The sequence below is a fragment of the Kogia breviceps genome, chromosome 1 (assembly GCF_026419965.1).
Source record: "Kogia breviceps isolate mKogBre1 chromosome 1, mKogBre1 haplotype 1, whole genome shotgun sequence".
Lineage (NCBI taxonomy): Eukaryota > Metazoa > Chordata > Mammalia > Artiodactyla > Physeteridae > Kogia > Kogia breviceps.
In genome coordinates this window covers 88,606,344-88,628,687 of record NC_081310.1, presented here as the reverse complement: position 1 = coordinate 88,628,687, position 22,344 = coordinate 88,606,344, and the positions used below count along the sequence as shown (strand labels likewise).

Here is a 22,344-nt window from a genome sequence, read left to right as displayed (position 1 = left end):
TATTTTTTTTCTTTGTCTTGCCACATATGTAACGTTTCTCTCATCTCTATCTGAATTAGACTAGACAACTACATGTGAATTGTTTCTCTTTCTCTCCCTTTGTCTCTCTCTCTGTCTTTTGGATACATTTTATTTTGACAGGTTCTTGACCTTTAGGAAAAGCGTAACACTTTCCAAAGGAAACCGTGAGTACAGAATTCTTTACAGTACAATTTGTCACCAATATAATTAAGAAAGCTGTCTCCTTTGACTTTTCTGTACTATCTTTGACAGCATCAGCAAGAATTGTTTCTTGATTCTTAAGAAGTAAAGAAGTTTAATTTTAACTCTTTTTATGAATGTCTCACTTTAAACAATGACCTTGAGCTTTCAAGTATACAGCACCAAAATCTAGCAATGACCTGTTTACATGGGTTCACATGGAGAACAACCTAGTAACTTGGAGCAAAGTAACACACAGTAAAGGTTTGAGTCTCCATAGAAAGATTTAATTCTATAGCCAAACTTGTAAAGGCCATCCACAGAATAGCAATTATATATAGCAGAAGGAGACTAAAATTGAAACTTTATATTGAATGTTTTCATTGTGATAGGCTAGGAAAACTGTGCTTATATCCAGAAGAATGAAAGTGGACCCTATGGAGATTTTGCTGTATGTTGTCACAAATAGGTTGGATTCCACTATAGGAAAATAATATTTTATGTTGTTTGATAGTAATACAATGTTTTATATAGCAAAAGCCAATTACTGAGATGCTAATAATTTGAAATTTGTGATAATTAGGTTGCAAATGTGCCAAACTTTTGATTTGTAGTGTTTATAAATATAGCAAATAAAAAGAGTAAACAATATATTAGTTATATTTTTATAACTAATATATAAGAAGAATTCAATCTTTTCAAACTTTGGGGTATATCATTCATCAAGTTAATTGCAAGCTATTTTAATTTATTCATTAAATTAAGTTCATCATTATCAGTACATGTTAACACATTTCAGCCTTTGAAAGCAATAAAATTATATTTCTTTTTTATCAATATGAAACTGTGATTTTGCTAATTTAAATGTCTTCAATTATTAGTCCAATAATAAGCATTTATCAAACTTTATTAATTTTATTAAATTTATTAATGCTTGCACACACTTATGTGAAAAGTTGGAAAAGTGTTCTGAATGATCAAGAATTATTAGCCTAGGTTGTAGCTTTATATGGTTAAAATTATATAACTGTACTACAGCCTTTCTAAAAACAGGCTTTTATAGGCTTAAAGATATCTGAACATAAGTCTAATATGAGTAAAGGCCTCGAGACATATAAAAGGACAGCATACTAGAGATCTGAGAGCCAGCAATAGGTAGAAGCTTTTTAACTTGCAGGCTATGGAGAGTGGTGGGCCAAAGGTGCTGGAAACAGCAGAAGAGATCCAGGAGAGGCGTCAGGAGGTGTTGACCCGGTACCAGAGGTTCAAGGAACTGGTTGCTGAGAGGGGTCAGAAGCTTGAAGATTCCTATCACTACCAGGTTTTCATACGAGATGCAGATGATCTCGAGAAATGGATCTTGGAGAAAATCAAGATTGCAGACGATAAAAGCTATGAAGACCCAACTAACATACAGGTCATTTAGTTTCATTGACTTCCCCAGAGTAGACTCTAAGATCTCTAGGGAGGAAAACATTTTCATAATGTAGGTGTACACCTGGTAAACTGTAGAGGGAAGATGTAACAGAAAGATTAAACTTTGGGGACTGTAATTCTGTCTTTAAATAGCACATGTCTTCAACTCCTTAAGCCTCAGTGTCTTATTTACAAAGGAAACTCATTCTAGATAATATTTTATAAACTCATTCTGAAGTTAATCTATGGGCAAAACACTGAGAATTCAAAGAATTTATGATACACTATGTGATTTCAATATTTTGTGACATTAAGGATGGAATTGAGGTGAAGAGACAGCAATGTTTCTGAAACAACTGCTCTTCGCTCTCCTCAGAAAGATATGATTTAACCAGGGTTTTTCCCAAATGGCTATTCATGTCTCTTGTTAAGTTCAAATGAGAGGTGTCAGTTGGAGAGCTTTGGTGGAAGCTCCCCCTCCTACTTGTACAATGTTATAGAAAAAGGCACAGTCAGGATCAGAAGAAAGGCTTGCATGCCTAAAATGTGCAATAGATATTGTAGAGGAAGCACCTGGAACAAGAACAAAGTGTTATCTACTAACTTGATCCATCAAGTTATATATGACAGAAAAAGCATAATCTGGTATGCAAAAACCTCTCAATTAAAAAAAAAAAGCCATTGTTGCCATGATCATCTTCTTCATTGTTCACTACTTTCCGTAACATTTAGTTCCTCTTTTCTGAAGAGGAAAAACTCTGTGTTACATTATTTCATTTCCACAGAAGGCAATTGAGAGTTTAAAATAATATTTACTGGAAATTCCCTGAAGGCAGTGGGGGCTGGAAAAGAAACTTCCTCTGTGGTCCTGGACATTGAGCCTGGGACCCTTTGAAAACCTAAGTGCAGTGGTGCCACCACTGCTTCTTTCAGGATAGGACTCCTCTAGGTATGCTCATAGATTTATCACTTGATCTAGGTTGGGAAACAAGTAGTTCTGACTACAAGAAAGAAGAGGAATAAAAGAACCTCCTTTCCAGAGAGACCAGGCTGCATTAGCCATAAATTCTGATTTTTAATCTTCAGGGGAAATATCAGAAGCATGAATCCTTTGAAGCAGAGGTGCAAGCAAAATCGAGGGTTATTCCTGAGCTGGAAGAAACCAGGAAAGTTCGATTTCCTGAGGGCCATTTTGCCCATGAGGACACCAAGGTAAATTCATGGCAGGGCTCTGTGAGAGATGTTTCTAATTAAGTTATTATGTTGATTATGTTATCAGAGTTTTAATTGATTACAACAGGTATAAACCTTGATATAACTGGCTTGGAGCCAGATATCTTATATCTTTTACTTGGGTTGGGGCAGGAAAAATGATGGGATGTCCTAGTGTTCCTTGGAGTGGGGAGAAGAGCTATGATAACAAAACTGTCATCAAATAGCATCACATTCCTGCTTATGCCATCACAGTACAGATGGCTCAAGATCAAACCCACTTCAACCCAAATGAATTGGTTTTCTGAAATGTCCTTTCTACTTAATTTTTCTAGCCTCAGAGTCCTTGCCCCTTAAACTCTCTAAACGAGGGATGCTCTTTCTTTGAATCTTCTCCGAAATCTTTTTCCCTTTGTCTATGATGCCTCTTTCTCTTCACAGCCCACATACTATGACTACTATTGTAGTTCTCCAAACCCTCTCATCTGTTCATTTTGGGGAAAAAAAAACCTCCTAAAATCCCTTGTCTTCCCTGAACCCTGAAGACTGAAGATCACCACCACTATGGAACCCATTATTAATGTATCAGCTTTTTTTCTGACTTAATTCATATATTCTTCCAACAAGTTTGTGTTGATACAGTCAATTCAGGTTCTTTTTTGTATAAGTGAATTTTTTTTTACTCTTTAAATATTTTTTTTAAAAATTCAAAACAAATCTGTTTTATATTTAAAAATTAGGGCTGTAGTTCCCTATTTAGCATACAAATTCTAGTTTGCTTTACTGTCAACAAAACATGGTCAGGCAATACAGACATTAACCAGAATAAACCTTATTAGAAAGAAGACTCTGTAACAAGAAAATCTCAAATTTTATTTATTATCATAAAATAGAAATCATTTTGTATAATTTATACAAAAACCAATCCCTTACATTAATTAAAATATTTGAGAAATGTTTGAAACATCTTCACATCCAGCAGAATCACTGGGGCTATATCAGTCTGTACGACGGCAGGATTCAGAGATAAATGTGGTCTACATGCTACATGTTACCTTAGGGCCATGAAGTAGTTGAAAAACACAAGAATCTTGAAGGCATAACATATATGACACCTTCAATTTTACAGTATATGTAAAATCTGGTCTTCTAAGCTAAATTGGCATTAGAGCCCTCAACTATATACTCTCAAATTCTCATTGCTTTGGTGCCACTATTTCCTTTATAAGTCATAAAAACGTTGTAACTCTTATCCTTTCAACAAACAGTCCATGCTGTTTTTTTCTATGCCTTTTTCAGTACTTTGAATACCCTCTGCCCATGGTCTACCTATCAAAATTCTACCTATCCCTCAAGGTTCAATTCAAATGAGCACTCTTTCATGAATTCTTATTCCATCCTGTCTTATTGTCTGTAATCACTTCATCCCCTAAAGCCCCAAAACATTATTAATTTTTTTCTATTATGGAAGATCATATGGTTTAATTGCTATTCACATACATGTCCTATTTCCTCCTTTAAATATTTGTTGATCAATTAATGCATGAGTGAATGGGAAGGGAGGGATTTCTATCCAGGTCCCTCTCTGCACAGGTATCTGAGTCTATACCTGCTGCTCCACAGCAGGTACTGTGCCTGAGTGGTTTTACTTTCCACATAGGTCCTTCTGGAGGAACTCAGCCACCTGTGGGACCTGCTGCTGGAGCTGACTCAAGAGAAGGGCACCCTGCTGCTGCGGGCCCTGAAGCTTCAGCAGTACTTACAGGAGTGTGCTGACATCTTGGAGTGGATTGGAGACAAGGTATAGGACAAAACAGTATGCATATAGGACTTCCCATCCATCTGCCCCAGACATCCCATAGCAATTTAATGCAGGCCTTTCATAAAGAAGTCAGGATGTCTCTTCCTGGGCTTAGTTCCTTGGAAGAAAGAGGAATGTTGGCAAAGATTTAGGGGTATTCTGGAGGTAGTTAACATTGTAGGGGGATAAGTCTAAATGTATGAATCTGAATATGAAGAAGGCAAGACTTACATAAAAACTGCATTGAAAGATGATCTAGGATTGTCCCCGTTCTACCTTCCATGAGCCTTCACTCCTAGATTTTTGCTCTTACTCTGTGTCCAGCTTAGAGCATTGCAGTTCTTTCCCTAATTCTTTGTCTCTCAGTACCTATAACTAGGGAGGTTTTTATTTTCTACATACTTAAAGAATAATCCTATGGTTAGGACTGAACATTTACACAAGCAAGTGCATAGCACAATACTTTTGTAAATGCTCAGTATGTTGAATTGAGTAGAACAAGGATGAATTTATTTTTCAGGTTCCAAAGCACAAAAGGGTGTTCCCAGGGTCTTTTGCCAACAATGTTCCTGGTCTCTCCAAAGAATTACTCCAAAGACCACTGTTCCCTGGGCCAGAATCCTATCTCAGGAAATACACTGCTGCTTCTGGCTCTTTCCTGAAGGGTTCTCCCAAGTTCCACCAGTATCTCCTTCTGAGTTATCCCGGGAATGGGAGCAAGGGTTTTGGGCATTTGACCTGCAGGAATTCCTAAATGTTTACGGGTGACTTGACAGAGTTTTCTCTGTCTACAGGAGGCTATAGTGACATCAGTGGAGCTGGGTGAAGACTGGGAGCGCACAGAGGTTCTGCATAAGAAGTTTGAAGATTTCCAAGCAGATCTGGCAGTTCGAAAGGAGAGAGTGAATGGAGTGAACCAATATGCCATTGAGTGTGCTGAGGTGAGGTGGGGAACAAGTGAGCCAAGCCAGGGAAAGGGTCTGATCTTCAAGAAGACTCTCTGGCCATTAGTAGATGGGACATGAAAGATATAGGACATTGTGAGAAAGCAGAGGTATGCCTGTCCCTGGAGCAACATGCCCAGAGCAGTTTCCTCTTCTTTCTGAATGTATCCCTTGCCAGTCCACGGAAATGGAGATGTGAGTGAGTGAGTGTATGTGTGTTTACATAAAGGAATTCAATCCACAATGGGGTTACTCCTGCACCATGCAGTACATTGATTTCTCAAGATTATGAAGCACTCTTTCTTCATGAAGAAGAACCAGAATAAAGTGCCAAAGAATATAAAATAATGGTGGGCTATCATAATATATATGATATAATTAAACTAATATTTTTGTGTTTTGGAGGGGAAGGGAAAAGGAGGGAGATTTACCTTCATTTTTTTAAGAAAGTGCTTAAATAAATTTTTAATTTCTGAGCATGTAAAAACTCAGTGTGTGAATAAATAATCCTAACATATGTGAGAACTGGGAAGTCAGTCTGATTTTATATGTACATGAAGGAATTAGAAATTCTAACACTTGGCTATCGTGCTTTTCCATTTAAAGTTTCATTATCACTGCAGCTTTATAATGGGAATGTTTCTGTGTTAATAGAACCAAGATTTCAGGATGAACGGGTACTGGAGTAGGGAAAAATAACATATTTCTCAATTTTTTTCCAGGCCACATTTCCAACAGTCCCCAAATATTCTCACTCTATCACCCTTTTCTTATTGTGGAGATTTTTAAGTTATCTATTACTGTCTACCAAACTACCACAAAACTGAAAACAACAGACAACCTATTATTTTCAGTGAATCAGATTCACTGATTCATGATGCAGTGACTCAGCTGCTCAGCTGGGTTACTTTGATGATCTCACCTGGTATTCTTAAGTAACTGCAGTTATACAATGAGTCAGTTGTGGTGGAGGGTCTAAAATGGCCTTGCTCCCATGTCTGGAGATTTAGCAAGGAAAATGAAGGTTTTCTCCATATGCTCATCTTTTAGTCGATCATGCTTTTTTATGTGTTCCAAGAAGGTAAGAACAGAAGCTGAAAGGCCTCTTGATGCCTAAGTGATGGGGCTCATAGAATATCATTTCTATTCATAAGCAAGGAAGGAGAAGTAGAAAATTCAGTCTGATGAGGCTTCAAAATAGAAATGGAAATAGAAATAAACAGGAATAGGAGGAGTAGGGAGACTTGGATATTTGGGAAGTACTCAAAATTGTCAAGTATCAAAATGGGCTGATGCTGCTAGCTTAATCTAGTATTCATAAATCTCATTGCTTCAGTTAGTTTGCAAAAATGTGTGAAGTTTTCTGCAAAATTAAGTTTATCTACATGTCTGTATAATTCTGCAAAGAGGGAAATAGTTCTCATTCGATTCTCAAATGTATCAGAACCCCAAAAGAACCAAGACCTACAGTATTAGAGTTTTGAAAAATTAAGTCAGATTTCACAAAGGGAATTTTCTCTTCTTTTCCTTGGTTTCCAGGATCTTGAGGGGAGTTAGCAGGCATCAACATGATGGAGTTCTGAAAATAATGAGGTTGGGCAACCTGTGTTAGTAGGCTAGTCTGGAGCTGTGGGCAGAAGATACAATATCTGGCAGTTTGGTTTTCTAGATTTTGGTAATGTGGATCAAGTAAGAGTTAGGGAGCAGGGCTAAGGTGAAGTGTAATATCTGGCTAAATGGCCATCCTCCACTTTTGACAAAGTATAGACCAATGTGAAATAAGAAGTGTTTAAATGATTTTTTGTATTAGTCCAGCATTGACTTTCTCCCACAGGAAAAGCATCCTGAGCTGCCCTTGATTCAGTCAAAGCAGGAGGAAGTGAATGCAGCCTGGGAGCGGCTCCATGGTCTGGCGCTCCAACGACAGAAAATTCTGTCCAGTTCTGCAGACCTCCAGCGATTCAAAAGGTAGGAATCTTACCACTGAACTGTAGGAAACTGCAATAGCACCAAGCTTGTTATTTGTGTTAGCCTCTGTCTACTGTTAGCAATTAGTGGCCAATACCTCTAAAAAAAGAAACTCATGTGCTTGCCTTTAAGACAACAAGGGAGAGAGTAGTTAAGAAAATTGTGACCCACTCTATAGCCAAGTGTGTGTCTAATGGAGCTTAAAGCAATACAGATAGCACTGGTAAATTAGTGATGGAAGCTCTGCAGAGGCAAGAAAAGCAGATTCAGAACCGGAAGGGAATGGAGGGCGTAGTTGGGAAGAAGAAGGACATTCGTGAAGAGCTGACCCAGGTATAGGAAGTATATCTGGAGACTCAGTTGTCAGGATGCCCAAGTCTCTAACTCTCAATGTAAACCATTAAAAGCAAAAACACTTTACATTACTTTTTTGCTAGTGTGTGGGAAGATAGGGTAATTTCTCACTGAGTGAGCTAGACTGGTCCTTGCTGTGTGCTGTTTGTCCTGGAATGCCTGCCTCCTTCCTTTGCTGGAGCTCATGGAGATGTCTGACAGGGATGTGACTGAAGCCATCCAGTGGATTAAGGAGAAGGAGCCTCAAGTTACCTCTGAGGACTATGGCAAAGACCTTGTGAGCTCTGAGGCACTGTTTCACAGTCACAAGACACTTGAAAGGAACCTTGCAGTTATGAATGACAAGGTAAGCCTGTTGGAGGAATGGCTAATCCCTTGAGCTAGAAGAGGCATTTGGTGTTCATCTCATCTCCATAGGACACAGTAAATTCACTATTTCAATGAAGGAGAAATTTTGTGCCGCTTGAATATACCTCCTTATTTTAGTTTATAACTTGTATATGAATCTTAGATATCTCTTATTTTATTTAATTATTTTTATTTAAATATACATATATGTTTTACATATGCTCAAGCTTTTTGTAATATATTTCATAATTTAAACCAAAATAGATAGCTTCAAGAATAGTATCCTAATCTCACTCAGTACCCTACGGCCAGAGAGTCTTTTCTTTTATCTAACTACACTTTCTCCTGTTGGAGCTGAACCTTGCTTCTTCTTGTCCTTCACTCAGTCAAAAAGGGAGTACGTTTCTTCTTCCCCTTTTATAATAAACTCAGACACTTAAAAAACATTACTAGCTCATGCAGCAGAATATCAAAAAAACAAACAATCCAATCCAAAGGTGGGCATAAGACCTAAATAGACATTTCTCCAAAGAAGTTATACAGATTGCCAACAAACACATGAAAGGATGCTCAACATCACTAATCATTAGAGAAATGCAAATCAAAATTACAATGAGGTATCGCCTCACACCAGTCAGAATGGCCATCATCAAAAAATATACAAACAATAAATGCTGGAGGGGGTGTGGAGAAAAGTGAACCCTCTTGTACTGTTGATGGGAATGTAAATTGATACAGCCATTATGGAGAACAGTATGGAGGTTCCTTAAAAAACTAAAATAGAACTACCATACAACCCAGCAATCCCACTACTGGGCATATACCCTGAGGAAACCATAATTCAAAAAGAGTCGTGTACCACAATGTTCATTGTAACACTATTTACAATAGCCAGGACATGGAAGCAACCTAAGTGTCCATCGACAGATGAATGGATAAAGAAGATTGGCACATATATACAATGGAATATTACTCAGCCATAAAAAGAAATGAAATTGAGTTATCTGTAGTGAGGTGAATGGACCTAGAGTCTGTCATACAGAGTGAAGTAAGTCAGAAAGACAAAAACAAATACAGTTTGCTAACACATATATATGGAATCTAAGAAGAAACAATAACAAGCACAAAAAATGGTTCTGAAGAACCTAGGGGCAGGACAAGAATAAAGATGCAGACGTTGAGAATGGACTTGAGGACACAGGGAGGGGGAAGGATAAGCTGGGGCAAAGTGAGAGAGTGGCATGGACTTATATACACTACCAAATGTAAAATAGACAGCTTGTGGGAAGCAGCTGCATAGCACAGGGAGATCAGCTCTGTGCTGTGTGACCACCTAGAGGGGTGGGATAGGGAGATGCAAGAGGGAGGAGATATATGTTTATGTAGAGCTGATTCACTTTTTTATAAAGCAGAAACTAACACACCATTGTAAAGCAATTATACTCCAATAAAGATGTTACAAAAAAACCCCACATATTACTAAACCCACCTTTGGGTTTTCTTCTGGAAACTGGAAAACCCCGGTTCCTATACCTACAGTAGGTATAGACACACTAGAAATTGGAGTAAGCCTGTTTTCTTGAATGATTCCCATTCTTACTTCTTCCCATCACAACTTAACCATAACTTAAACTAATTACGCCTGAGCTTCTACGGTGGAGTCAGCCCACAGGAAGATCCCTACTTGCTATGCTTTAATCATAGCTCTGTCCCTGGGTCCAGTTTTTGAAAATGATTTCACCATTCTACTTCTTTTGTTCTTCCTCATTTTTCCTCTTTGGTCTTTTTTTTTTCTAATGATGGATGATAAAATGCCATGATTTAATGAATAATGATAATGAAATCTCAAGTCCTAGACAACACCTAATTATAGTTGGGTATTGTAGAAAGACTAATGGTAACATGTGGAATTTGCCTTAGTAAGCCTGCTCCTCAAGAATTGTGCTCAAAACAGCCTGACATTACTGAAATTTTCTTGGCAGAAATTTTCCTTGGCAGAAATGTCTTTCTGATTCTTACAATAATATTTATGGAGTTAGTATAGAGGGTAATGAAGGACAGATGTATGTCTAAACATTGCTTCTGACACTGACTAATTCAATGACCTTGGGCAAATAAAATACTCATTCTCTCAGTTTCCACATACAAGGGGAACAAGAATAGTTTTGCCTCACAGTATTATTAAAGGAAGACTATAAAACAAGAAAATGCATATGAAGTGCTTAGCACAATGAGAGACAAAATGTAATCAGTAAATTATTATTGTTAATATAGTTACATGAGTATATTAATATAAATATATTAATATAAAAGCACTAATAAATTATTCTAATTCTTATGATTATTATGTTACATTCTTCCCATAAAACTTTGCCAAGAGGACCAGAATGCTTGGATTTCCCACTGTGTTTCTTTTTCTTTTTTTTAATTATATAAGTTTCAGATGTACAGCATTATAATTAGATATCCATATATACTACAAAGTTGCCATCCGTCACCATACAGTTGACCCACCTTCACATACTAGGTTTCTTTTTTATCCCAAAGGTAAAGGAGTTATGTGCCAAAGCAGACAAGTTGAAGCTTTCCCATCCTTCAGATGCAGTGCAGATCCAGCAGATGAAAGAGGATCTGGTTTCCAACTGGGGGCACATTCGCACCTTGGCTACCAGCAGATATGAAAAGCTGCAGGCTTCTTATAGGTGAGAAATCCTTCTTCTCTATTGCTTTACCTATCTCTAGGTCAAAGTATAACATAAAAAGCAGAAATAAAAGAGTGAAAGCAGTAAAATAATGAGTGACCCAGCCCTCCTGCCTGCTCAGTAGAGGCAAAAGAAATTTTAATTTTCCAGGAGAAGGCCTTTGCAGGCTGATATAATCCTCTGTGTTACACCTCCTTTCACCTGTACCTTTCCTGTCTTCCTCTGTTTGTACAGTTGTAAGAAGCTATGAAGTGGTCCATGGAACTGAAAAATTAGCTGAAGAAACATGTCAAAATCCTGGCCCTAGCTAAGGAACTGGAATTAATTTCCAAACTGAAGAACACAAAATAAATCTAGAATTATTTCCAGAATGTAGGTCAGCTTACAAAAAACCTGGACATCATTTCAGTAGTTAATTTTTATGATTAGTTATTAAATCACCAGAAAATAGTGTTTATCTTATTGATATGATTTTAAATGAACTGGTGAGCTTTTGATTTTTTTGAATAGGTAATCTTTTTTTCGTAGTTTTTGTTTTTACTGATATGGTGAAGGGTGAACTAAAATACATGAGGGCTCCTAACCCTAACTCTAGTCATCCCTTAGGCTTCCTGTTGGTTATGTCCTTATTTATTGGCCTCCTTGTGAGTACTTTATTCTACTTCAAGTGCATCTGGGATGTGACTTTGTGATGTTGGAGATGTCATGTCCAAGTTCTTCATCACACAATGACGCAACTGCCCTAGGAATATACAACCTGGAGTTAAGGATTTACAACCTGAACTGCTAAAGGAATAGGAAGTACATGAGAGGAATGGGAGGTGTAGGATTAGGGCAAGGCGTATGTTGTACATCTTAGCCCAACCCAGCCTTGACTCTCTGTTCAAAGTCCATTTGTAACTGGTTCCTCCTACCTGTCTTTTCCCTTACCTTTCCCTCAGGTACCAGCGATTCTTATCTGACTATGATGAGCTCTCAGGCTGGATGAAGGAGAAGACTGCTTTGATCAATGCTGATGAGCTGCCCACAGATGTGACTGGTGGGGAAGCCCTACTGGACAGACATCAGCAGCATAAGGTAGAGAGGAAAGGCCTCCCCAGTAGGAGGAAGAGGGCGTTTTCCAACAATGCCAGAAGGTTTCTTGCTGCATTTTAAAACATTTTGTCTCGTGGTCACAGCATGAGATTGACTCTTATGATGACCGATTTCAATCTGCTAATGAGACTGGTCAAGCCCTGCTGGATGCCAATCATGAAGCATCTGATGAAGTCATGGATAAGGTAATCTAGTTTAACAGAATTTGTGAAATTTTGATACATATTAAGCCTTCACTTAATCTCATACTAATATGACAATCTCTGATTGATGAACTGAAAATATGGTCATCTCAACCTTCATCACATAGCACTGGGGGCTGTGCTTGGAATCTAATGATATGCAAAGAGCCTGCAAATCTTATTTCAGTTATCATCCTAAGGAGTTATGGGAAAATTATAATACAGATTTTTATTTTTAACTATTTCCTGCCAAAGGAATAGTGGGACCCTAAATCCTTGAAAACTTACCTATTACCCTGGGATTCTGAGAATTGTTACTGTCTTTTTAATGGAGTTAACACAGCAGCTGTTTTAATAAGCTGGAGTTTCTTGGGAAGATGCTTGGGCAGAAACAAAGGCTTTTTGAGCTTGAGAATGTCACTTTCACCGTGATGGTTCTTATTTGCTTTTGGAATAGAATGCAAACTTCTCAATCTGATCATTTAAGTGCCCTATAAACTTGAATTTCATTAAATGTTTACCTTTTTCAGGGACTGCACTTTTCTCTGGAGCACTTTGTATAATCTAATGATTACTTGGAGTAATTACTTGCTTGTGGTATTATGTCCTCCTACAATCCTGATCCACACCTCCCTGCCCTTCAAATCTTTGTTTGATAAAATACATTCTATACTTCTACTCCCTAGTTCTTCAAATCGGAATTAATCTTTTCTTCTTTATTTATACATATTAAGTGTGGTGTACCTCTGTTATGGTATTTATCCCATTTTTCCTAGACTACAGTGATTCACTTAGATGTTGCAGCCTTAAGAGAAAAGCCCATTTCCTATTCATTTTTGTATTCTTCAAAAAGCCTTGCATTTATTAGATGCTCAGTGAATATAGGATAAGGTAAATTAATTTAATATCTTCCTGGCACATTATCTCTTCCTTTCCAAAGATGGCTGTACTTACCTCCCATTGGGATGCTCTGCTGGAACTGTGGGACAAGCGTTGGCAGCAGTATGAGCAGTGCCTGGAACTGCACCTCTTCTACCGTGACAGTGAGCAAGTGGACAGTTGGATGAGTAGACAAGAGGTAACAAAGGGGCCCAGAAATTGTCCAGAAGCCATTTCTACTTCTCCTTATTTACTACTATCAACACCCTTACAGCCACTTCAGTTCACCTGGGAACTGGAGAATGGGCCACAAGGAGGAGAAAAGATTGGCCCTCTCTGTGAGGCTCTTGAAATTCCCTCATGGACAAATGCACAGAAAAATACCTAAGCACAAAGCAGAGAGTCTTTAAGCTCTACTGAACATGAGGTGAAATGAATATCTAGTTGTTAAGAGTTCAGCAAGAGAAAATGTAATGAGTCAAGCAGGGTTAATGAGAGATTTCCTGGAGGAGGTGAGTGGTCCTCTTGAGTATTTGAGATCTCAGAATAGTGCCTAGATTGGTTGGTTCAGACACAGAGACAAAAGTGATAAAGTTGTATGAGAAGACTGGGAAGGGACTCTGAAGCTCCTGCTGCTAAATGTTAGCCTCTATCTCCTCTCCTACTTTGTGCTAATTCCCACCTTGATCTCTATTCCCCTCACCTCCTTCCTTACTCCTTTCTCAGAGATACTCCAAAGGGAATGTTTCTCACCAGTGAAGTACAGCTGGGATGTATCTTTCTGTCTTCTATAGGCCTTCCTGGAAAATGAGGACTTGGGAAACTCCTTGGGCAGTGTTGAAGCCCTTCTTCAGAAACATGATGACTTTGAGGAAGCCTTTACTGCCCAGGAGGAGAAGATCACAGTAAGAAATGGGCCCTGGTTTGGAAAACATCCAGAAAAATAATCATACCCATTTTTCATCGATACATTTCTTTTCTTTTCTTTTCTTTTTTTGTGGTACGCGGGCCTCTCACTGTTGTGGCCTGTCCCGTTGCGGAGCACAGGCTCCGGACGCGCAGGCTCAGCGGCCATGGCTCACGGGCCCAGCCGCTCCGCGGCATGTGGGATCTTCCCGGACCGGGACACAAACCCGTTTCCCCTGCATCTGCAGGCGGATTCTCAACCACTGCGCCACCAGGGAAGCCCATCGATACATTTCTATTCCACAAAACATATTTAGAAAGTTTTAAAGATTTTGAGCCATTTATATTTTCTGACGAAGTGTATGCTTGTCTTATTTTTTCTGCAGTATAAGTAGAAACTATTGGATCCATATCCAACATAGAATCATAACTTAAAAGTTTGAATGTATTATTTACTTTTTATATTTTTTCCCCTCCAATAATATCTCCATTTGGTTTTCTTTAGTAATATCTAGATGTCTAAGTAGTATCTATTTTATCCTGTATATCTTCATCTATGTGTTTCTCTTTTAATGCTACAATAGTCTTCCTGTGAACTGTAAGTACAATGTCCCAGAAAGTGTCTTATGTCAACACATAAACAAGTCTCAGAGAAGTGTGACGAAGACTTTATTTGTCCAATCTACTGTATGTTTCCTAGGACAGTGCTGGCTTTAAACTTGTATGGGTGCGTGTATACATTGTTGCAGCAGCAGCAACAGCCACACTAACAACAAAATCCCAAGTCTTCTCTGTTAATCTTCAATCAGTACAGAGCTTAATATTGTCATTCCCAGTCCATATGCTTGTTAAGTTGATTTTCACTGGTAAAAGCTAACCGTGTAAAATAAAATTATAAAATAATTTTATAAATTAATAATTTTATAAATAAACTAAATTACTGTTTATAAAATGCTATTGTTTATTTTAGATCATTTTCCTATTCCCAATCAATTAATCCATCCTGAGCCCTAGCAATTTGGGGAATCATGAATGAATGTGAGTAAAAATTCATGTCTATAATTTGTGACTCCATTCCCCATGTAGCTATAGATATAGATGTAGATAAAAGTATATATGATATATGATGGATGGAAGGATTAATAGATAGATAGATAGGTAGATAGATAGATAGGTAGATAGATAGAGACTGGTGGCACTGGACATGACTATATCAATAATGCTTCCTCTTAAAAATTTAAGACTAGATCAGATATTCACCTTGTAGTGACATCATGATTCATTTACTGTAAACTAGATTAAAAAAAATTGTGACATAGAGAAGATAATTAACCTGCCTGAGATACAATACATTTTAAAATACAATTTATAACAGAAATCAGAAGTAGGAGCTAGATCTTCTGACCCTGAAACTTGTCTACTTCCAACATTGTCATGCTTCCTTTTTAAACAGCTAGCCAAACTGTAGCCACTTACTCAGTCAGTGGCCACTGAGGGAAAACCACTCTTTTTTTTTTTTTTTCCAGACCTTAGACAAGACTGCAACCAAACTGATTGATAATGACCATTACGATTCAGAGAACATTGCTGCTATCCGGGATGGGGTATGTCCAAGGTCCCAGATGTGCCTCTGCCTGCTTATGCACGGGATCAGGGAAAGTGTTAGAGCATGATAACCTTGGTGGGCAGTGAATCTCATGTATCCATATTTGATTTTGCTGACAGTGAGTTTGTTTACGTTTTTGCAGCTGTTGGCACGACAGAATGCTTTACGTGAAAGGGCTGCCACTCGACGCAGATTGCTGGAGGATTCATTGCTTCTGCAGAGACTGTATCAGGACTCAGATGACCTAAAGAACTGGATCAACAAGAAGAAAAAGTTGGCAGATGATGAAGATTACAAGGTAGGCAGGATTTGCAAACTGCAGACCCTGGACATACTCATCGGGACTGAATTTCATGGAATTAGTCTTGGAACTGAAAGGACAATAGCGTTCAGCTGGTGAGCCTCATTTTATAGATGGAGAGACAGATTCTCAGAGAAGGGCAATGACTCCTCCAAGACTGTACATCTAGTTTCTGGTTTTCCTACACCCTGTTGCCCATCACCCCTTTTCTCTGGCACAATTTCCAGTGGTCCGTAACAGAACGGAGAAACGGAGGAACTCTCCTTATTTAGCTGCTTATCCCCTTTCTGTTGCCCTCTGCACGCTTATAGTAGGAAGATGTTGTGTCTAATCATAGTGTACATTCAAGCTACCTGGAACTCAAAAGTAACCTAATGGTTTGATATAATATAGACTTACACCGTTTTGTAGCTGGAAAGGAACAACTCCTTATTTTACAGAGGAAGAAACCAAGGATCTGAATTGTGAAGTGAGTTGCCCAAGGTTAGCCAAGAATCAATGTTTAGAATGCAGCTTAACATAAGGGGTAGAAGCATGAATTCTTTTTGGAGAAGGTAAAAACTGGGCTTGAATTCTCTCCCTCTCCTGTCTTAGTTTGTATGACTTTGAAAAATGTCTGAATTATCTCTGAGCTATACATAGGTTTCTTTACCTTCTGCTTGTGTAAAACACATATTTTTCACTCACAATATAAACTATTATGCACACACACATATATACTCACAAATTTTTGCATTTACAATCAGGGCTAGAATTAATCTCCTGATTTCTAGGCCAATATCTATTCACAGTATTTACTTTCTAGATATCATTTAGTCTTAAATGTATACCTCTGATGCTTTTATTCTCACACTTTTCTATAGAACTTTGAGCATCTAATCTGTACCTTTCATTCTGTAAAACTCAGCACTATGTGCTTGTGTTCTCCTGAGGAGTTTTGGTTCCAGTGTATGCAGGGTAAACAGATCTTCGTATATGGGACAAAAGGATGGATGTTTCATATACTAGGACAGGAATGGAAAATAATCTCCATCTTTCATGACAGCTCTGATAGATTGTTAATGCTTGCATGGGGTGTTGTATTTAAAATGATCTTCAGACTATATCCAGACTCAATAGAAATAAATTCAGGGGTTGATTAGCCACGTCTGTCATTTGTATAGAGGCGGGATTGGTCACACAGTTCCCTAAGCCTCTTCTGGCGCTATACTTGTACTAGGACAGTTCTGCCTTATATCCTCTTCTTAGTTCAGTTAGATTTATAGTGAAAAGAAATTCCTGTCCTCAAAATGTCTGCCCCTCATTCTTCACGGAATGGTTTTCTTTAATTGTTTTCATTTTGTCTCAGGATACACAGAACTTGAAGAGCCAGGTTCAAAAGCAGCAAGTCTTTGAAGAAGAATTGGCAGCTAATGAGATCCAGCTCAATAACCTACAGAAAACTGGCCAGGAGATGATTGAGAGCAATCATTATGCCTCTGAAAGTGTGGGTGTTCGTTTGAGTGAAGTTGCCAAACTCTGGACGGAATTGCTGGAGGCTACAGCACAGAAAGGTTAGAAGCAGAGTCTTGTTGAAAATGAATTCCTAAATTCTGAAACCCACCTTCTTCATCTTTACCACCTTGAGTTTACCTAGTGACCTCTATAAGAAAGGATGCTACTCATTTGCTTCCCTGTGTCTTCCTTTATTGGTCAAGAAATTTAAAAGTCTAACCTAAATTCATCACACTATATATTAACACAATTTTATGTTTTCTTCATGTATGTAGGTCTTTTCAACTGAAATTACTTTTGTTTTCTTCACTTTTTTCCCCACTGTTTTCTTCCTCTTGAATAAATATTCAGATGCCATGAATTCAGTATTGACTACGCACCTAAAACTAATGTCCTTAAGTTAGATTATACATATTTTAGTTCTATAGATGAAACAAGGTTTTCTGACCCAGGGTATAAAATAAACATTAAAATATTGTTGGTGCCTCATATGATGTTCCCATGATATTTTATTCTTATGAATAGGGCTTGATGACTTGTTGCTTTTTTTTACCTATCTGAGTATGTTCAAGCTTTGTTGTAAGCTCTTAGAAAATTCCCATGTCTGCTTGAATAGCCTTTACTTAAATTTAACTTCACCTCTTATTTTGGAAAATAAATCAATTGCCATAATTAACACAAATGATGAAGTTTCTCTGTCAATATCCCCCTTGTTATAAACATCATCTATAGACATGACTCAGCCCTGGTTATAGAAAAGATACATCATACTGACTCTGTTGGATGTCATCCTGATTTTTGGTTTAGGAAAAAAAAAATTCAACTTGATTGTAGCAATAAGAAGTTGCTGCCACTCTACTTCATAGTAATTGCTTCACAGAAATAACACTAATAATTGTTATAAGATCATAGAGTAAAGAATTTAGCTGAGAACAATGTGGATAATCAAGATATTCTCTGGAAGAGAAAATTGTAAGGCATGTTTTGTGATGAAGGACAGGGACTAAGAGAGGTCCTAGCAAAGTTCTGAGAAAGATATTTAGGAAAAGACACTTCAAATTTCAAATTGAGCCAACCCCAAGTTTTATACTTCTCTCAGAAAATGCAGTGTGTTTATCCCTTTGAAAAGGAGGTCTCAATAGAGAGTAACAAGTGACATAGAAATACCCAAGATAGTTAAAATCTAACATAGCAGCACTATACCTCAACAAGAAATGAACAAATTGTTTATCTTTGTTTTGAGAACACTACTGTCTTCAAAAACAAATGCCATCCGAATTCTACAAATTTATGGTAATTTCTTATATAATCACATGTGAGACAGTTATACTTTTTCCCACTGGAGGGTCAAAATATTATATTGCTCCATAAGTTGATGTAACATGTATTAGAATGTAATGAGCATCAGTTATGACAGTTATCAGTTATCTTATACTTGCTGTCTTTTCCTAGGGACCCAGTTATATGAAGCTAACAAGCAGCTGCAATTTGAAAATAATGCAGAAGACCTGAAGCACTGGCTGGAGGAGGTAGAATGGCAGGCTAGGTCTGAGGATTATGGGAAAGGTCTGGCTGATACACAGAATCTGCTCAGGAAGCATGGCCTCCTGGAGTCTGCCATGGCTGCTCGTCAGGTTTGTTGCTAGCTCTTTGGCTAATTATAGGCCAAATCACCTGTATATGTTCTGAGCACACTGATGATAAGTAATTATTGTTTAAAAAAAAAGAGAGAGAGCAGGAAACCAAAGGTAAAAATTCAAAACTTTTAGTTGATCAACTACCTCTTTCCAATATCTCCTTTAATCCAGCCTTTCTCCTGGGTGTCTTGTATCTTTTGTCAGAACCCCATGGCTGATATAAGACTTTATTGACTCTTCTAAATATAACACTGTACTCTCAATCCAAAAACCTGGGTTTTATAACTTACTAGTTCTGTGATATTTGGTGTATCTTTTCACCTTTTCACACCTCTGTATCCTCAACTGTAAAATAAAAGTTTATATATAAAATTGACTCTTTCTATTCTGGCATCCTGCAAGTCAAAGTTTGAAAATATTTTTAATCATACCATTTTTTTTTTTTAAGAAAATTGAAACCCAGAGAAGTGAAGTAACTTCCCCAATGTCACAGAGAAAATTAACAGCAGGGCCGGGACTAAGAAGCAGATGTCTAGGCTCTTAGTTTCAGAGTTACCCACTGAAATACCACCAGACTGTTACTTTAAATAAATTTATCCAATAAGTTTCTAGAGTATCGATACTGTATGTGAGTTTCTGGAGAACTCAGCGGAAATCCACCTCCATCTGACTCAGTCTCTCATCCCAGGAATCCTAGCTTGTATTTAAAATTTATTCTGCTGTTCCCTACAAAGTCCCACTGATTTTTCCTGTTAAAATACACTTTTAGAATATCTGCTCTTTGGTTACTCTTGGTTAAAAGGAAAAGAAAGAATAATCTACAGAAAATAGAAATAAACAAAACAAACCCAGTCACTTACATAGCTCTAGGTATGGCTTGATGGAGCTTGAAGTATAAGACTGGAGTTAGGAAAACCATATAAAGATAGCTTTGAAATCTACATGGAGGAAGAGAGTTTGGAACAGATTTTCAAAGAAGGAAAAAGAAAAGATTTGGTGAAAAGTAAATAAAAACATACAAAGAAGAGGAACAGCATATGTAAACATGTAACAAATAGGAATATTTGACCCTATTTTGGAAAGTTAGGACCCTATTTTGGAAAGTTTGACCCTATTTTGGAAAGTTTGACCTTATTTTGGAAATTCAATCACCAGGAATTTGTTCTCCTGTTATGGAACACAAGCTCTTGTGCCCAACGCACAGTGAGGCCCAACAAACTGAAATCTCAGAGTTTGGAGCAGAGAAAGGTTTATTTCAGGGCCATGCAAAAATGGGTGGATTTGATTTCAGACGGCCTCAGCCTGTAACAGCTTGGAGCAGGGTTTCAGTTCCCAGAGAGATATTGAGGTCGGACTGAGGCAGTGAGAGAACTGAATCCTAGCAACTAGACAACCAGGGACCAGCGGCCAGTGACAAGGCACTGGCCCATCAGCTGTGTAGAAATGAATTTCCACAGAGAGACAGAAATTAGTGAAACAACTAAAGTGTTTATTAGGAGGAAAATGAGTATGTGTGGGCTCAGAGAGAGAGAGTCATGCCCTTGTGATAGTTTGAATCACTTATATGGGGCATTTCTTCTGGGTTTTCTTTGGCTAATCATCTTGCTTTTCCTGGTTCTGAGTCTATATTTGGTATATCTCAGGGTTCTCTCTTGTGTGAGTGCACATCTCTTAGCCAAGATGGATTCTAGCAAAGAGGCCTATGTGTAGGTTGATATCACCTACTATGGGGTGTTGCCCCCTTCCTTTCCACTTTCAGGGAGGCTTTCATCACATGTGTAGTTAGGAAGGTCTCCTGGACTTCAAGAATGAGGAATATGTGGTTTTTTTATCTCTTACCTAGGCAGGGTTCAACTCCTCTCTCCTGCTATTTTGGAGTATCTTTCCACAGGGGAGAAACTGTTCAGCCTGGGGGCCATCTATCTCCTGCCTCAGCTTGAGCCCAGAAAAACCAGAACTCCCCAAAGGGTTTCAGCAAAGCATTTTTTTAACATCTTTATTAGAGTATAATTGCTTTACAATGGTGTGTTAGTTTCTGCTTTATAACAAAGTGAATCAGTTATACATATACATATGATCCCATATCTCTTCCCTCTTGCATATCCCTCCCTCCTACCCCTCTAGGTGGTCACAAAGCATCGAGCTAATCTCCCTGTGCTATGCAGCTGCTTCCCACTAGCTATCCATTTTACGTTTGGTAGTGTATATATGTCCATGCCACTCTCTCACTTTGTCACAGCTTACCCTTCCCCCTCCCCATATCCTCAAGTCCATTCTCTAGTAGATCTGTGTCTTTATTCCAGTCTTACCCCTAGGTACTTCATGACCTATTTTTTTTTCCTTAGATTCCATATATATGTGTTAGCATACACTATTTGTTTTTCTCTTTCTGACTTACTTCACTCTGTATGACAGACTCTAGGTCCATCCACCTCACTACAAATAACTCAATTTCGTTTCTTTTTATGGCTGAGTAATATTCCATTGTCTATATGTGCCACATCTTCTTTATCCATTCATCTGATGATAGACAATTAGGTTGCTTCCATGTCCTGGCTATTGTAAATAAAGCGGCAATGAACATTTTGGTACATGACTCTTTTTGAATTATGGTTTTCTCAGGGTATATGCCCAGTAGTGGGATTGCTGGGTCATATGGTAGTTCTATTTGTAGTTTTTTAAGGAACCTCCATACTGTTCTCCATAGTGGCTGTATCAATTTACATTCCCACAAGCAGTGCAAGAGTGTTCCCTTTTCTCCACATCCTCTCCAGCATTTATTGTTTCTAGATTTTTTGATGATGGCCATTCTGACTGGTGTGAGATGATATCTCATTGTAGTTTTGATTTGCATTTCTCTAATGATTAGTGATGTTAAGCATTCTTTCATGTGTTTGTTGGCAATCTGTTTATCTTCTTTGGAGAAATGTCTATTTAGGTCTTCTGCCCCTTTTTGGATTGGGCTGTTTGGTTTTTTGTTATTGAGCTGCATGAGCTGCTTGTAAATCTTGGAGATTAATTCTTTATCAGTTGCTTCATTTGCAGATATTTTCTCCCATTCTGAGGATCGTCTTTTCGTCTTGTTTATGGTTTCCTTTGCTGTGCAAAAACTTTTAAGTTTCATTAGGTCCCATTTGTTTATTTTTGGTTTTATTTCCATTTCTCTAGGAGGTGGGTCAAAAAGGATCTTGCTGTGATTTATGTCAAAGAGTGTTCTGCCTATGTTTTCCTCTAAGAGTTTGATAGTGTCTGGCCTTATATTTAGGTCTTTAATCCATTTTGAGTAGCAAAGCATTTT

The 22,344-nt window shown here is 37.9% G+C and overlaps 1 protein-coding gene across 1 annotated transcript in view; it reads left to right on the top strand.

Moving 5' to 3' along the window:
- SPTA1 (spectrin alpha, erythrocytic 1) overlaps positions 1-22,344 on the top strand; it is a 66,606-nt gene continuing 44,262 nt past the window's right edge. The window contains exons 1-16 of the mRNA XM_059076765.2: positions 1-185; positions 1,379-1,618; positions 2,704-2,829; positions 4,490-4,630; positions 5,425-5,571; positions 7,409-7,542; positions 8,098-8,242; positions 10,792-10,946; positions 11,888-12,023; positions 12,125-12,226; positions 13,164-13,301; positions 13,897-14,007; positions 15,535-15,612; positions 15,757-15,912; positions 17,264-17,468; positions 18,862-19,043. Coding sequence (XP_058932748.1) covers positions 1,382-1,618; positions 2,704-2,829; positions 4,490-4,630; positions 5,425-5,571; positions 7,409-7,542; positions 8,098-8,242; positions 10,792-10,946; positions 11,888-12,023; positions 12,125-12,226; positions 13,164-13,301; positions 13,897-14,007; positions 15,535-15,612; positions 15,757-15,912; positions 17,264-17,468; positions 18,862-19,043 — 2,193 coding nt within the window. The 5' untranslated portion in view covers positions 1-185; positions 1,379-1,381. The remainder of the gene's footprint in view (positions 186-1,378; positions 1,619-2,703; positions 2,830-4,489; positions 4,631-5,424; positions 5,572-7,408; positions 7,543-8,097; positions 8,243-10,791; positions 10,947-11,887; positions 12,024-12,124; positions 12,227-13,163; positions 13,302-13,896; positions 14,008-15,534; positions 15,613-15,756; positions 15,913-17,263; positions 17,469-18,861; positions 19,044-22,344) is intronic.